This window comes from Elephas maximus, chromosome 7 (genome assembly GCF_024166365.1).
Source record: "Elephas maximus indicus isolate mEleMax1 chromosome 7, mEleMax1 primary haplotype, whole genome shotgun sequence".
Taxonomy (NCBI): domain Eukaryota; kingdom Metazoa; phylum Chordata; class Mammalia; order Proboscidea; family Elephantidae; genus Elephas; species Elephas maximus.
Genome location: NC_064825.1, coordinates 134,893,187 through 134,907,159, shown reverse-complemented (window position 1 = coordinate 134,907,159; position 13,973 = coordinate 134,893,187). Strand labels below are relative to the sequence as shown.

The following is a 13,973-nucleotide window of genomic DNA, read 5'->3' as shown; positions in this document are numbered from 1 at the left end:
GGGAACCATCTCCAAAAGGTCACGGTGACAGGGGAAGGAGCAAGGACCCGCCGAGGAGGGGCCACCAGGGCAGGGGCTGAGGTCAGCGGTGCTGGGTCACACTGGCCTCATGGGTCAGGGAGGACTGTGGGCTTGAGTTGGGGGGAAGGGACCTGTCAGATCACTCAGGTGAGAAAGGGTTCCAGGAGGCTGGAGAGGAAGCAGGAGGCTGGCAGCCAGTGGGCAGCGAGGCAGGGGACGTCCCGAGGCTGCCTCGAGCTGGGACTGAGTCGCTGGGTACAGATATGGGGGGACCAGGCTGGGGACTTGAGAATCACTTCTGGCATCACAGCTTCTGGGGCCTCACTGCTAAGTGGAGCTGTCACGTAGCAGCTGCACACTGGGGTCTGGGGCACAGCAAGTTTTGGGGCCAGACAGGGTTTGTGGGTCCCTCTGCAGAGATGGTGAAGCTGTAGGCTGGGAGCTGGGGGCTGCTCAGCTGCTTCGTCTCCGTGGGGTGCCTTGTGGGGCTGCACCCTGGTACGCTGACGCCGGTTGTGCATTGTCACCCGTTCTTCTCTCCACTGGATGCCGAGGTCCCGAGCGGGGGGACTTGCCCCTGCATCATGCCTGGGCCCTGAACCCTGGTTCCAGAACCCGCCCAGCTGACGCTGAGTTGATCCTGACTCACGAGGACCCCATGTTACATCAGAGTCGAACTGTGCTCCACAGGGTTTCAGTGGCTGATTTTCTAGAAGTAGATTGCCAGGCCTTTCCTCCAAGGTACCTTTGGGTAGACTTGAACCTCTAACCATCAGTTAGCAGCCAAGCGGTTAACTGCACCACCCAGGGACTGGTTCCTGGCACACAGAGTATTTGATAAAAGTTGAGGCTCCAACAAAAAATGGAACCAAGAAAGGGGGAAGTGAGTACTTGGGGATATGACTGAAGTAGCTGCGCAGGGCAGGGTGGAGGCTGCACTGGGAGAAGAGGCTCAGGGGAGATCACGGCCTCAGCTCAGAGGGAGGGGTGCCCAGATGTGCCTCACGGATCACTAAAGGCTGCTGATTTTCACCACAACTCAGGGGATAGTTTTTTACAAACAGATCCTTAGTTTTTTGTTACCAAATCACCGAGACAGCACCTATCTAGTTAACTTCTCTGTCTTAATTTTGCTCTCGGACGTTTATAAATACTGAGATTTTAACTGGAGTATAAACACGGATTTTTAAAACACGAAGTATACAAACCCCAAATGCTTTCACGTTTTCAATAAACACCAAGGTGAAGTCACTGATATGACTCACCTTCTTCTTCTCTTCTCTCTCCTTTAACAAGGTCTCTCTGTCCACCAGCTTGACTACAGTGGGCAGTCCTGCACAACAAACAGCTGGTTGGACCATGCTGAGGCTCCCAGAAGCCCACCCCTCGCTGGGCAGGGCCTACCCACATCCTCATGTCCACGGGCTGCACCCGAAGGGGCCTAGGGCTCAGGGGACCCTCCCCCAACTGGGAGAACTGGACAGGCCCCTGAAACAAGCAGGCTGCAGTCCCTGCCTTACTGCTTGCACACAGACAAAATGAATTCCAGCAGAAGCAAACAGTTAACAGAGAGGCCAGCACAGAAGTCCAGGAAGGAGAAGGTGTTGTGACTCTGATGGGAAGGCCTTGCTAATCAGGACCTAAGACCCTGTGTCGTCTGAACATTTAAGAACACAGGCGATACCCTGCCTGGCAGGCCGGAGAGAGTGGGGCAGGGTTCTGGGCAGACAGGCCCCCACCTGGGGGCACCACGTGGGTAACGTTGATCAATACAAAGTGCACGTGCTCTTAGACTGACCCCCACATGCCCCAAGATACCCTGGATGCTCACAGCACCTTCATGGTCTTCCAGCCGGACCCCAAGCTCAGGCAGGATGTCATCCCTCAGGGCATCACAGAGCTGCAGGACCTCAGGAACTGGGGACAGAGGGAGAAGTCTGTCAGAACACAGGCCCAAGGCCACCAGCACGTGCCGCCAGGGACAGGGCTGCCGAGCTCCAAGGACACCTGAGGGAGCAGAGCAACCTCACAACTGACCAGAAGGAGGCCCCTCAGCGGCCAACGCCTGTCCCCCCACCAGACTGATGCCGCGCCGGCCAAGGCCTGAGGCCGCAGCAGATGCCTGATCGGCAGCCACGCCACAGGCAGTCCCTGAGCCTCCCAGCTGGAACCCTCACTCTCCGGAGGAGGCAAACGTGCACACGCCTAGAGAACAGTCCTGGGGGTGTGAGGAGGGACAGGCGATTCAGGGCTACCCAGAGTGGGGGATGGCGAGCAGGCCGGGGCCTGGTTTGTCCTGGAATGGTGCAGTGAGTACTTGATACGGCCCTTCTAGACATCATCTTTGTGACCCCACACAATGACTGGGTGGGACGATGCAAATAAGGTGCTTGTGGCCCGTCAAGGGGATTGGACAGCTTGCTGCTAATGCAAATAAGGTACACGGCACCCTTGTGGGGGCGGGACCATGCAGATAAGGCGCATGGCACCCTTGTGGGGGTGGGACCATGCAAATAAGGTATATGGAACCCTAACCAGGGAATTGGTCAGTTTTGCCATCTCACTAGGCTTAAAATGAGCCATCCCAGAGGCAGAAAGTAGGGCCTCACTACTACCAAGAAGAGACGGGTGTGAGATGGTGTAGTGGGCTCTTGCCAACCCGTGGAGTAAGAGAGCTGAGTGCCCTTGGGTCAAGGCTTACTGGCAGGGCAGGTGCCTCTGGACACTTCTTGGCAGAGCTAAAGAGCTTTGTAACACTTGCCCAAGAAGGGTGGAGGCCGGGCTAAGGGGCCAAGGGCCAAAAAGAGGCCTGCTGTGCTGAGAAGAGGCTGTCCTGATAGAAGAACTGTATCCTGAATTGTAACCTTCTACTGCCCTAATAAACCCCGTAACTGTAAGTGTGGTCTGCGAGTTCTGCACGGCCATTGTAGCCACTTATTGAACCCCACAGGGAAGGAGAGAGTGCTGTGGGAGGGATAGTCGGTGACAGGATTACTAAAAAGGTTGGAGAGAGGAGTTATGTCTGACCTTCACCTCACAGAAATCAGCTTTGCGCTGATGGTGATTCTCTCTCCCCCTTGTGAAGTTAGAAGTTAAACACCCCTACTATGACATTTTTCCACCTGGAAAACTGATTTTACCACTCAGAATGAGTCTCACAAACCACCCAAGCACCCGGGTCACTCCAGAGAAGGGTCTGGGCACTGAGAGGCCACTGCTTCCACCGGCCTGGACGGCAAGTCTGAAAGACGTGGGCAGGCTGTCAGTCCAGGACCCAGCTGGGGTCTGAGACACTTTCCATCCCACTGAGCGGCCGGGTGGGACGGCTGCTGAGAGCCACATGAGGCCAGTCACCAGTGCATGCTTGGGGCCAGGGGCTTCTCGGGTCTCAGAGCAGAGAGCCGGGACATGGTAGCTCCAAAGGCTTCGCCCCTGAGAGCCAGAACTCGAGGAGTAAAGGGTGTGGTTGTCAAGCGCAGCCCCGGGCGTTCCCCCAGCTCCCAGTGTCTCTCCCTGAGGCCTGCCCAGTCCGGTGGTGGAAATGTCAGATGTGGTGGGGCAAAGACCAGGATGGGGATGTGCACTCCAGTGACTCTGCGCCCTGGCAGTAGATTGGTGGGGGCCACGGTGCCCCAGCCGGTCCTCACCATGCAGCCCCAGAGCTGGGCTGGGCTCCGCACAAGGACTCCCATGTCCAGTCTGGCCTGTTGGCTCCACTGATGCCTCAGACAGGCAGGGAGCAAAGATGTGTGGTCTTTGGGCCTGAACAGGAAGCCCTTCAGGTCCAGCGCTGAGGAGGGGCCAACCTGGGCATGGCTCATAGGCCAGTTGTTGCCCTCAGGGGCACACACTATTTTGGAAGGAAAGCCAGCCAGCTTTTGTTATTGCCATCAGGACACTTCCTCCCTGCAGGTGGGCACCGGCCAGCCCCACCTGGGCAGACTCACAGACTGGACGGCTCCTGCCCCACTAAGCTCCCTGGGGGAGCTGCATGTCTGATCCAGCGCCCCTCTGGTCCACATGGCCCTCTGGGCCCACTCCGCAGAGTTGAGGCACCGCCCCATCACCCCACATCAAGACTTGGTCTTGTCTGCACAGCTCAACTCTCTCTCTAGGTTTTATTTTGAAAGCTTCTGAGTACGTTAGGTGGGCTTTCTTCTCCACCTACTCTCCTGCCCACCCTCTCTATCAGCCGGGTGAGGTCTTAAAAAGGTCACCAGCTATGAGTTTTGAAGAGTCCTAGGGACTCAGGAGGAAGGACACAATTTAAGGACGTAACAGTCACCCCTGGGAAATGGTGAGGGAAGTACACACCTGAGTCCCCAGAAGAGTGAAGCGCCAGGTGAGCCCAAGAGCAGCTGCCCATGGCCATCAGACAGGCCCTCAACGTTGGCCAGACGGTCTCCAGTCATGCGCGGGGGGCATCAGAGTGGCGAGGTGTCGGTGGTCAAGAGGAAAGGCTCACCACCCATCGCTGTTGTTGTAGCTGCTATTGAGTTGACCTGGCCTCACAGTGCCCCTGTGCACACAGAAGGAAACACCGCCCAGTCCTGCGCCATCTTCACGGTCTCTCATGTGCTCGAGTCCATGCTTGTGGCTGCTGTGTATGCTGAGGGCCTTCCGGTCTGGGGGCTCATCTTCCAGCGCTGTATCGGACAATGTTCTGTTGTGATCCATAGGGTTTTCACTGGCTGGTTTTCAGAACATCGCCAGGCCTTTCTTCCTAGTCTGTAAACTCCTCTGAAACCTGCCCACCATGGGTGACCCTGCTGGTATTTCAGATACTGGCGGCATAGCTTCCAGCATCACAGCAACACACAAGCCACCACGGTAAGACAGATAGACAAGGAAAGGAGGGTGGGCCCAACCAATAGGACTGTGTCTGTTCAATCAAATCTAAGAGTCCAGCACTCACTGGCTTAAAACCCACAGCTTTGGTGAACTGTGGAGTCAAGCTCCCAACCCAGGGCGCAGAGTGGCCTCTCACCGCCAGCCCCAATGGTCTCAGCTTACACCTGCACTCCAACTTCCAACCTATGGAGCCACAGCTCACGGCTCTCACACACTCAGGCCTCTGGCTCTGCTGCCCCCTTCCCCAGAACAGCCCAGAACCCCCTTTCCCAAGCACTCCAACTGCCTTCACTGGGCAGGGCCTACTGATTCCTCCACAAGGTGAAGTCTGGTGCCACTTTGCCCAGTGGGGCTCCTGGACCACCACCCTGGCGCCATGCCAGCTACGAGTCTCTCCTGTGCCCCCCTTCCTGCCCCCCCAGGGAGGACACCATCCAGCCGGACTGGCTTCCCCTCTGACCTGCTCCCAGACTCTGGCAGCAGACTGCAGAGACTCCAGGTGTGATGTCCCACCAGCACAGAAGCCGCTGGGGAGGGGACATGTCTTAGTTACCTAGTGCTGCCATAACAGAAATACCACAAGTGGATGGCCTCAACTAAGAGAAGTCTACTCTCTCACAGTCCAGTAGGTTAAAAGTCCAAACCCAGGGCGCCAGCTCCAGGGGAAGGTCCTTGTCCTCAATCTTCCCTTGGTCTGGGAGCATCTCAGCACAGGAACCTCAGGTCCACAAGGATGCGCTTTGCTCCTGGCGCTGCCTTCTTGGTGGTATGACGTCCCCAAGTCTCTCTGCTCACTTCTGTCTTTTATATCTCTAAAGAGATTGGCTTAAGACACTACTAATCTTGCAGATCTCATCAATATAACTGCTGCTAATCCATCTTCAAGAGGACTTGAAGCACTTACTAATGAAAATCAAAGACCACTGCCTTCAGTATGGATTGTACCTCAACATAAAGAAAACAGAAATCCTCCCAACTGGACCAGTGAGCCACATCATGATAAATGGAGAAAAGATTGAAGTTGTCAAGGATGTCATTTTACTCAGATCCACAATCAAGAAATCCGCAGCAGTCAAGAAATCAAAAGTCACATTGCATTGGGTAAATCTGCTGCTGCAAAAAAGAAAAAGGACCTCTTTAAACTGTTGAAAAGCAAAGATGTCACCTTGAAGACTAAGGTGCACCTGACCCAAGCCATGGTATTTTCAATCACATCACATGCACGTGAAAGTTGGACAATGAATAAGGAAGGCCAAAGAGGATGTGATGCCTTTAAATTGTGGTGTTGGTGAAGAATATCAGACATACCATGGACTGCCAAAAGCATGAACAAATCTGTCTTGGAAGAAGTACAACCAGAATGTTCCTTAGAAGCAAGGACGGCGAGACTGCATCTTACAGACTTTGGACGTGTTGTCAGGAGGGATCAGCCCCTGGAGAAGGACGTCATGTGGACAGAGTCAGCAGAAAAGAGGGAAAGACCTTCACGAGATGGCCTGACACAGTGGCTGCAACAATGGGCTCAAGCATCACAACAATTGTAAGGGTGGCGCAGGGCCGGGCAGTGTCTCGTTCTATGGTATACAGGGTCGCCACGAGTCAGAACCGACTTGATGGCACCTGACGACAACAACAATCCAGCTTAGCACACCACAGTGACAGGGTTTCCAACGTATGGAGAAATCACGTCAGAAGCTAAAATGGCACACAATCACACACTCAAACAAGGGAACTATGAGCCAGCCAAGCTCACAGATACCTTTTGGGGACACAACTCAACCCATGACTCTCCACCTTTGGCCCCCCAAATTCATGTCCTTGCTACATGTAAAACATATTCACCACATCGTATTATAGCAAAAGTCTTAAATCATCTCCTCCAAGTCCAAAATCCAAAAATTCTTCCTTACTGTGAAATCTAGACTACAAGTTATCTGCTTCCAAAGGTACGATGGCAGAACAGGCCCAAGGTAGACATCTCCATTACAAACGGGAGAAACGGGAGGGAAAGAAGGACTAGCGGGCACCAAGCAAGGAAGAAGACATTACATTAGTCCTGCAAGCCTTGAAAATAACCCTCTGTTCTCTGAGACCATTTACACAACAGCACTGCCCTCCAGGCTCTGGGTGTTGGCCACACTCTCTGGATTCTGAGTGGAGGCCCCTCGGCCCTGGGCCTCAGTTCCGCCTTCCAGGCCCACTGGGACAGCAACTCTGCTCCCTCGGCTTTAGGCGCACCATTCTCCTAGTCCATCTGAGTGCCAACTCCACCCTTAGAAACACCAGAGGCCGCGGCTCCACCCTTGAAACCCCAGAGGTCCAGGCCATACCTTTTGCAACTGAGGCGGCTTGGCTTCTTGTGTTCCTTGTCTCTTCAGCTTCTGCTTCCTGGTTTCTTGGCCTCTTAGCTCCTCAGGCCTCACGCCCACATCTGCCCTGCTGGGGCAAGTGTTCCAAAGCTCTGTAGCTCCCCAAGTAAGTGCCTGAAGGCCCCTGCTCCACCAGGAAGCCTCTTGCACACAGGCACTCAGCTCTCTTGCTCCGTTGGCCAGCTCCAGTGCCGCCTTGCACTGGTCTCCTGATTCTGTTGTTGCTTCTCTGCTGCCATTAGCCCTCTGCTGCTGCCGGTTCTCTGGTTACTACGGGTCCTCTGCCACTGCTGTTTATTCACAGTTTCAACACGGCTTCCACATTTTAAGTACCTGTTAGAGCAGCACCCCACTCCTGGTACCAAATTCTGTCTCAGTCATCTAGTGCTGCTATAACAGAAATACCACAAGTGGGTGGCCTCAACAAAGAGAAGTCCATTCTTTCACAGTCCAGCAGGCTAAAAGCCTGAACCCAGGGCGCCAGCTCCAGGGGAAGGCTTTCTCTCTTTGTCGGCTCTGGAGGAAGGTTCTTGTCCTCAGTCTTCCCTTGGTCTGGGAGCATCTCAGCAAGGAACCTCAGGTCCAAAGGACACGCTTTGCTTTCGGTGCTGCTTTCTTGTGGTATGAGGTCCCCAAGTCTCTGCTCGTTTCTCTCTCTTTTATATGTCAAAAGAGATTGGCTTAAGACACTACTAATCTTGTAGACCTCATCAATATAACTGCCACTAACCCATCTTATTACATCATAGTGATAGGATTTGCAGCATATAGGGAAATCACATCAGAAGAGAAAATGGTAGACAATCACACAAGGGAATCATGACCTAGCCAAGTTGACAGATATTTTTTGGGGACACAACTCAATCCATGACAGGACACATCCTAGGAGCTGCCGAGGTGGCACTTGGGGCCAGGCTGCCAGGGTCTGCCACTGGCTGGGCCAGCTCCTTTCCTTTCATACAATCAGGAGGGCCCAACACACCCTAAGTCCTCAGTACCCATCAGTCGCAGCCGCTTCTGTTGTTGACTCATTCAGAACTGGTCAGGGAAGGCACGCGATGCCTGTCCGATACTGCACAGCTCCATGTTTAACAGGCTTAAAACTAGCCTTGAGGACAAAATTCAGAACCAGCATTTTCAGTTGTAAAACACACACGAGCATATGAACCCTGAGGAGTGAAGGACGGCTGAGTACGGAAGGTGGGGTGTTCCTGGGTGACACCCCACATTCAAGGCACCCATCCCCTGCCGCAGAAGCCCTCGGAAAAAGCAAGAGAGCCATGCTAGGAGCAGGTGACCACGGAGGCCCTGCCCGCCATACCGCGCCCCTCCACAGGGCTCTCCGATCAACACAACTGAAAAGCAGGGACAACGCAGCTCCCACGCATCCAGCCCAGGGAGTCACCAGGGAGACACGTGCCCACTGCAAATGCACAGACGGCGTGAGACAGCGAGGCTAATGGTCCCTTGCCCCGACCTCGCAGTGTATCCTCTGCCCCTGGCCCCTAGCAGCCCTAACTGAAGGATGTCACATCAGTGGTCCTCAACTGCCCTGCAGGGATGTCGGTTGTGGCCAGGCTGCTGGGACCTATTGGGTGGAGGCCAGGGGTGCAGTTAACACCCTACAGTGCACAGGTTGGCACCCCCAAACAAGAATGTCCCGCCCCGAATATCAGGAGTGCCTGGTGGAGATCCCCCATCAAAGGAGCCTGCGGGAGGAAGGAGCCCCACTCTGAGCAATGGTCCTCACCTTTTTTCTCTCTGGCGATTCTCCGCACTCCTTCTCTGAATTCTGACAAAGCCTGTAGGTATGGCATGACCGTAGCCTCGAGCTGTGGGAAGAACAGATGGTTTTCTAAGGGAACCACCAATATTCAGCACCCACACCATGGCAGGGCCCTGGGGGGGCAGTGCTGCCAGGGACACTACTGCTGGGCACACCCGCATCTAGAAAAACAGGATGCTGGGGCGGCTTTGCCTTCTTTGAATGGTTCCTGTTGTGCATGGTGGTTACACGTATTAACAGGTGCTTTCTAACCACATGACAAAGGAGCCTCGGACGAGGGCAGGAGGAAGGGGTGTGTCGTAACAGACCCAAGTGTACCTGTCATACTAGATGGACGTCACATACCCCAGAAGCCCTGCATAAAGCACCGTTGTCTGCCCTCGAGCCAACTGAAGCAGAGGAGCCAACACGTGAGAGGGACTGAAAGCACCTGTCCCTGGTGAATGGCCTCTTGCCAGGCTCAGAGCCAGCTCCTTCCGACTGACCCCGGGCAGCGGTGCTGGAGCAGCAGGCTCTGCTCAGCAGGTGGGTGGACAGCAGACTGTGCCCGGCAGGATCTGGGCCAGCATCCCCAGGGGCAGAGGGGGACGGGGGTATCCCCTGCCAGCATGAGCTCTGCTCTGTATGTCAACGTGCCTGTCAGTGAGACCGCTCACTGACCTCAGGTCAGTCTATACCGTGAGATGAGACTCCGGGACCAAGTCACAGGTGGGGATACATCTTGCCCAGGCTGGCCACGGGGGGCTCGACACACACACACAGGACAGCAGAGAAGCTGCCTGCCTGAGAGTCCATGAGGAAGGGTGTCGGCACGATGGCAGCTCAGCCCTGCCGACCCGACCAGGTAGATGCCCCCCCTCACTCATAACATGCTGGGAGCTGGAACTGAGGCCAGTCTGCAGTGTCGAGGCGGGTAGGGGGCAACACTAGTCCCCAAATATTCACAGGGTGGACACAACAGGGGCAAGATTCTGAGAGGCTCCAGAGCATGGGTAGAAGCCCCAGGACATGGATGGGGGAGTGTGTGCAGAAGGTGGGAAGACCCTCATGGAGGCACCACTTCCCTTGGGGCAGCGACCTCAGGGTGGGGATGCTGCGGGGGCGGTCAGAGGGTGGTCTGACGACGCCAGGGGGGGCCTCTTGGGGCCCCACTCATTGTACTCACGTTTAGGCTGGCCCCACGTCCTCCGACAGGGAAGCCCAGAGTGCTGTCCTCTTCGATGGCCCCAAAGATCTAGGCAGAGAAAGAACAGGACTCAGACGCAGGACCATTAAAAGCACTGAGGTGACACGCCGTGACCCAGCCCGTGAACTGTGCTGCTGCCCCGAGTGCAGGCATGGCGGCAGAGACTCCAGGAGTGACAGGTAGACATGGAGCTGAGAGGCTGGGACCCAGATGGGGGGCAGCTGCTCACCGCCCCCCTGCCCCTAAGACAAGCCCAGGTGCAGAGCTACCTGCTCGGCCCATGCAGCCCCACCTGCAGACAGGATAGTCGCCTCAAGCCCCCACTCGGCCCGTGCAGCAAACCCCTGTAGACAGGCAAATTGCCTCAAGCCCCCCCTTGGCCCTGTACAGCCCCCCTCCCCGCAGACAGGCAGGTCACCCTAAGCCCTTGCTCGGCCCTGTGCAATCCCCCACCCCCTGCAGACAGGCAGGTTGCCCCAAGCCCCTGCTAGGCCCCAGGAGTTAGCTGCACCAGGCTTCGGAGTGCCCAGCGCCAGGGGCATGAATGGGCTGTGTTTAAGGCCTCGCTCCCGTGCTGCCTTCAAATCCCAAGATGGGAGCAGAGAAAAACTGAGGTGAGGAAACGAAGTAACTCAGATGAGGGAACAGCTACACAGGCTGTGCTTCTAAACCATAAAGTGTCAGGCAGGAAACAAGGACTCACAGTGCCTGTCTTTCCCCAAGGCCATCTGGCGCTGGACAGCAGACTGAGCACCACCAGAGGCTCCCCTTCAGCAGTGGCCAGTTAGGTCCGCCCTGGGCCCGCCCTGACCGTGTATGTCTGGGGCCGGGGTGCCCCAGGCCTCACCTTGAGCAGGTATGTGAGGTAGAGGGCGATGTTCTCCAGCAGGACACGGTTGGGCCGCCTGCGGGCTGCCTTCCTGGCCGCCATGTAGTGGTTGCACTGGCTGACCAGGGCCCGCATCTCCTCCAGGACAGTGCGAGTATCCACGTTGTCACAGAGTGCCTCATGCACAGCTGCCTTCCTGTTGTAGAAGCTGGCGGAAGAGGAGGGAGTGAGAGCCGTTAGACCCGACAGTCCACGGCGATGCCCAGGGTGGCACGGGCTGGCAGCCAGAACGTGTGGCAGACGTGACGCGCTCAGCGACAGGCTTCTTATCTTGTGGTGAGCACACACACAAGACGCCTGCCGTTTCAGCGTCTTCTACGTGTGTGATTTAGTGACATCAAGTACGTTCATCATGCTGTGCAACCATCGCCGCTACGCGTTTCCAGATTTTTCCATCGGAGCCCACTACTCCACATACAGTTCTAAGGAGAATGTGGCCGTGCCACTGCCCCCGCCCCACCCCGTAAGGCAGAGCGCCAGGGACAGTACAGCGGCCTGGGCACAGCACACCAACAAATCCCCAGGAAAAGTCCCACCTTACTTTTTATTCAGTTCGGCTTCTTCCTCTTCCCACTTTTCAAAGTGCCCGGTCACATCCACAGGAGCGCGGAGGAGGTCTTTCACGGTTAAGAAAAACTCCTAAAGTTAGAAAACTCTGTTAGATGGCACTTAGCCTACTTTCCCATCCAAAACTACCTGCTCGAGGGCTGCTCTGCTGGTGTGGTTTCACGGAGGTAAATGTGAAAACCCACAGCGTGTCCACATGACACAGTGCTGAGAGAGACAGGCTGAGGTTCTCCCTTGAGACAGAAAGCTGCTCCTATCTCAGCCGCAACGACACTCAAGTCAGCAGAACGCACAAGCCAGGAGGAGCGGTGTCGCACACGGACAACGATGGTGGCTCTGTGGTCCTCCCTCCCCAGTCTAGCTGCTTTCACCTGGGCCCTGTTCTCAGGGCAGTGGAAGGGGCCACGATCCCATCCCAGCTGACCCCATGGCCGCCCCCCAGCTCGGGAAGGACTCACGTTCATGAACTTCTCGTACTGCAGGGCCGACTCCATGGTGTTGCTCGAGTAGTCAAGCGTGTCCTTCCAGGAGTGCATGAGGAAGGCCAGTCGCAGCTGTCGTGCTGCGGGAGACACCACAGCCATCCCTCACTGGCCCAGACAATTGCCGCGACCGCGTGCGCGGGAGGGAGGGAGGTGCACCTCAGCGGCCGAAGCCGGTGCCTACCAGAGTGCTTCCTCAAGGCGTCCTGGATGGTGATGAAGTTCTTCAGGGACTTGGACATCTTGCAGCCTGCGATAGTCAAGTGGCCCGTGTGCAGGAAGTACCTGACCCAGCAGTCGTTCTCGAAGTAGGCCTGTGGCGGGGGGCGGGGGGGTGTGTGTGCTGTGTGTGTGTTTGTGTGTGTGAAGGCCTCTGTGGGCTCTGTGGGTGGGAGGGCCTCTGTTGGGGGCGGTGAGGGTCTCTGTGGGGGATGAGGGTCAAGGGCCTCTGTGGGGGAGATGAGGGTCAAGGACCTCTGTGGGGGGCAGGGGTGACAGTCAAGAACCTCTGCAGGGGGGGTGAGGGTCAAGGGCCTCTGCGGGGGTAGGAGGGTGCTGTTAGTGCATCAGCCTCTCTCTCATTGCACCACACACGCCATATGCGGGCTCACTCCCTGGGGGGGTAGTGGGCTCCGGGGGGCCTGCAGCCAGCCTCCTGCTCCCAGAGGCCAGGCTGAGACAGTGGGAAATCCAGCAGAGGGAGAGCTTAGACTCCACGGACCCACTCGCCGGAGAAGGCAGATCGCACTTCCCCAGGCTACAGTAACCAACCCCTGGCCCCCCCACTGCCACGGGCCCCTCACCTCAGACTGTGCCAGCTCGTTGTCGTGGTGTGGGAATCGGAGGTCGAAGCCGCCGCCATGGATGTCCATCGAGGCCCCCAGCAGGGTGCCTGCCATGGCAGAGCATTCGATGTGCCAGCCCGGGCGGCCCTGGAAGCCGGACAAGCCAGTTACCAGCCAGTTGAAACCTCCTATTGACCCCAAGGCCGTGGGTCCTCGAACCTTAAGCTTTACACAACGGGGTACATGCAGCCCGTTTGTGAAACAATTAGGGAGTTTTTTTCATTAAGAAAAGTTCAAAGCAGGAGCCACAGAGCCGAGGCTTTGCCAAATCGTGAGGTCTCTGACTGTCTTGATCTCCAGAGCCGCCCACCCTCCACAGGAAGCAGATATCAGCACCCCACCCCTTCTGGAGCTGTAATATCAACTTAGAACCAAAGTTCATCAGGACCTGGAGGCCTCAGAGGAAGCAAATCTGATGGCAACCCCACTGCAGACGGGGAACAAGGACCCAGGAAGGGAAGCACCTGAAACTCAGAGTCTCTGAGAAAAGAGTCAGAAACAGTCAGGTGTCTGGACCCAGGGGTCACTGGCCTCCACGTGCGGGGCAGCCTCCTTCCTGGGGCAAAGGCTCTGGGCTGTGCCAGCCCCTGTGGGCTGCCCTCTGGGCCATGCCAGCCCCCGTGGGCCGCCCCACCACGCCCTGCTCACCTTTCCCCAGGGGCTTGGCCAGGATGGCTCCCCGGGCTTGGAGGCCTTCCACAGGGCAAAGTCACTGGGCGATCGCTTCTCGCTCAGACGCTCGGCCGAGATGCTCAGGTCACCTGTGGACGGGGGCAGAGTGCTGTCACTCAGCCAAGTCCAGTGCCCCTCACCCCTGTCCCATGCAGCCCTGCCCTTGCCAGGCTCACAGCACACCTTGTCCGCACACGCCTGTTCACTAAGCCGGCCCACGTGCTCTCTGGGTTTCCTGTGTCCAGGTATGGTTGTTGACCCAGCATTTAAACATACAAAACACTATTCGTACACTCAGCAGCTAA

The 13,973-nt window shown here is 56.5% G+C and overlaps 1 protein-coding gene across 4 annotated transcripts in view; it reads right to left on the bottom strand.

Annotated features, from left to right (window-relative positions):
• The window catches only part of CARS1 (cysteinyl-tRNA synthetase 1), a 73,608-nt gene that overhangs the window by 1,748 nt on the left and 57,887 nt on the right, over nucleotides 1-13,973 (bottom strand). For all 4 annotated transcript variants that reach the window (XM_049892807.1, XM_049892808.1, XM_049892810.1 and 1 more), the window contains 10 exons: nucleotides 13,645-13,757; nucleotides 12,955-13,083; nucleotides 12,336-12,465; nucleotides 12,128-12,231; nucleotides 11,644-11,741; nucleotides 11,061-11,250; nucleotides 10,193-10,261; nucleotides 8,992-9,073; nucleotides 1,858-1,938; nucleotides 1,287-1,354 (listed from right to left, as the gene is read on the bottom strand). In XM_049892807.1, the coding sequence (XP_049748764.1) occupies nucleotides 1,287-1,354; nucleotides 1,858-1,938; nucleotides 8,992-9,073; nucleotides 10,193-10,261; nucleotides 11,061-11,250; nucleotides 11,644-11,741; nucleotides 12,128-12,231; nucleotides 12,336-12,465; nucleotides 12,955-13,083; nucleotides 13,645-13,757 (1,064 nt within the window). The remainder of the gene's footprint in view (nucleotides 1-1,286; nucleotides 1,355-1,857; nucleotides 1,939-8,991; nucleotides 9,074-10,192; nucleotides 10,262-11,060; nucleotides 11,251-11,643; nucleotides 11,742-12,127; nucleotides 12,232-12,335; nucleotides 12,466-12,954; nucleotides 13,084-13,644; nucleotides 13,758-13,973) is intronic.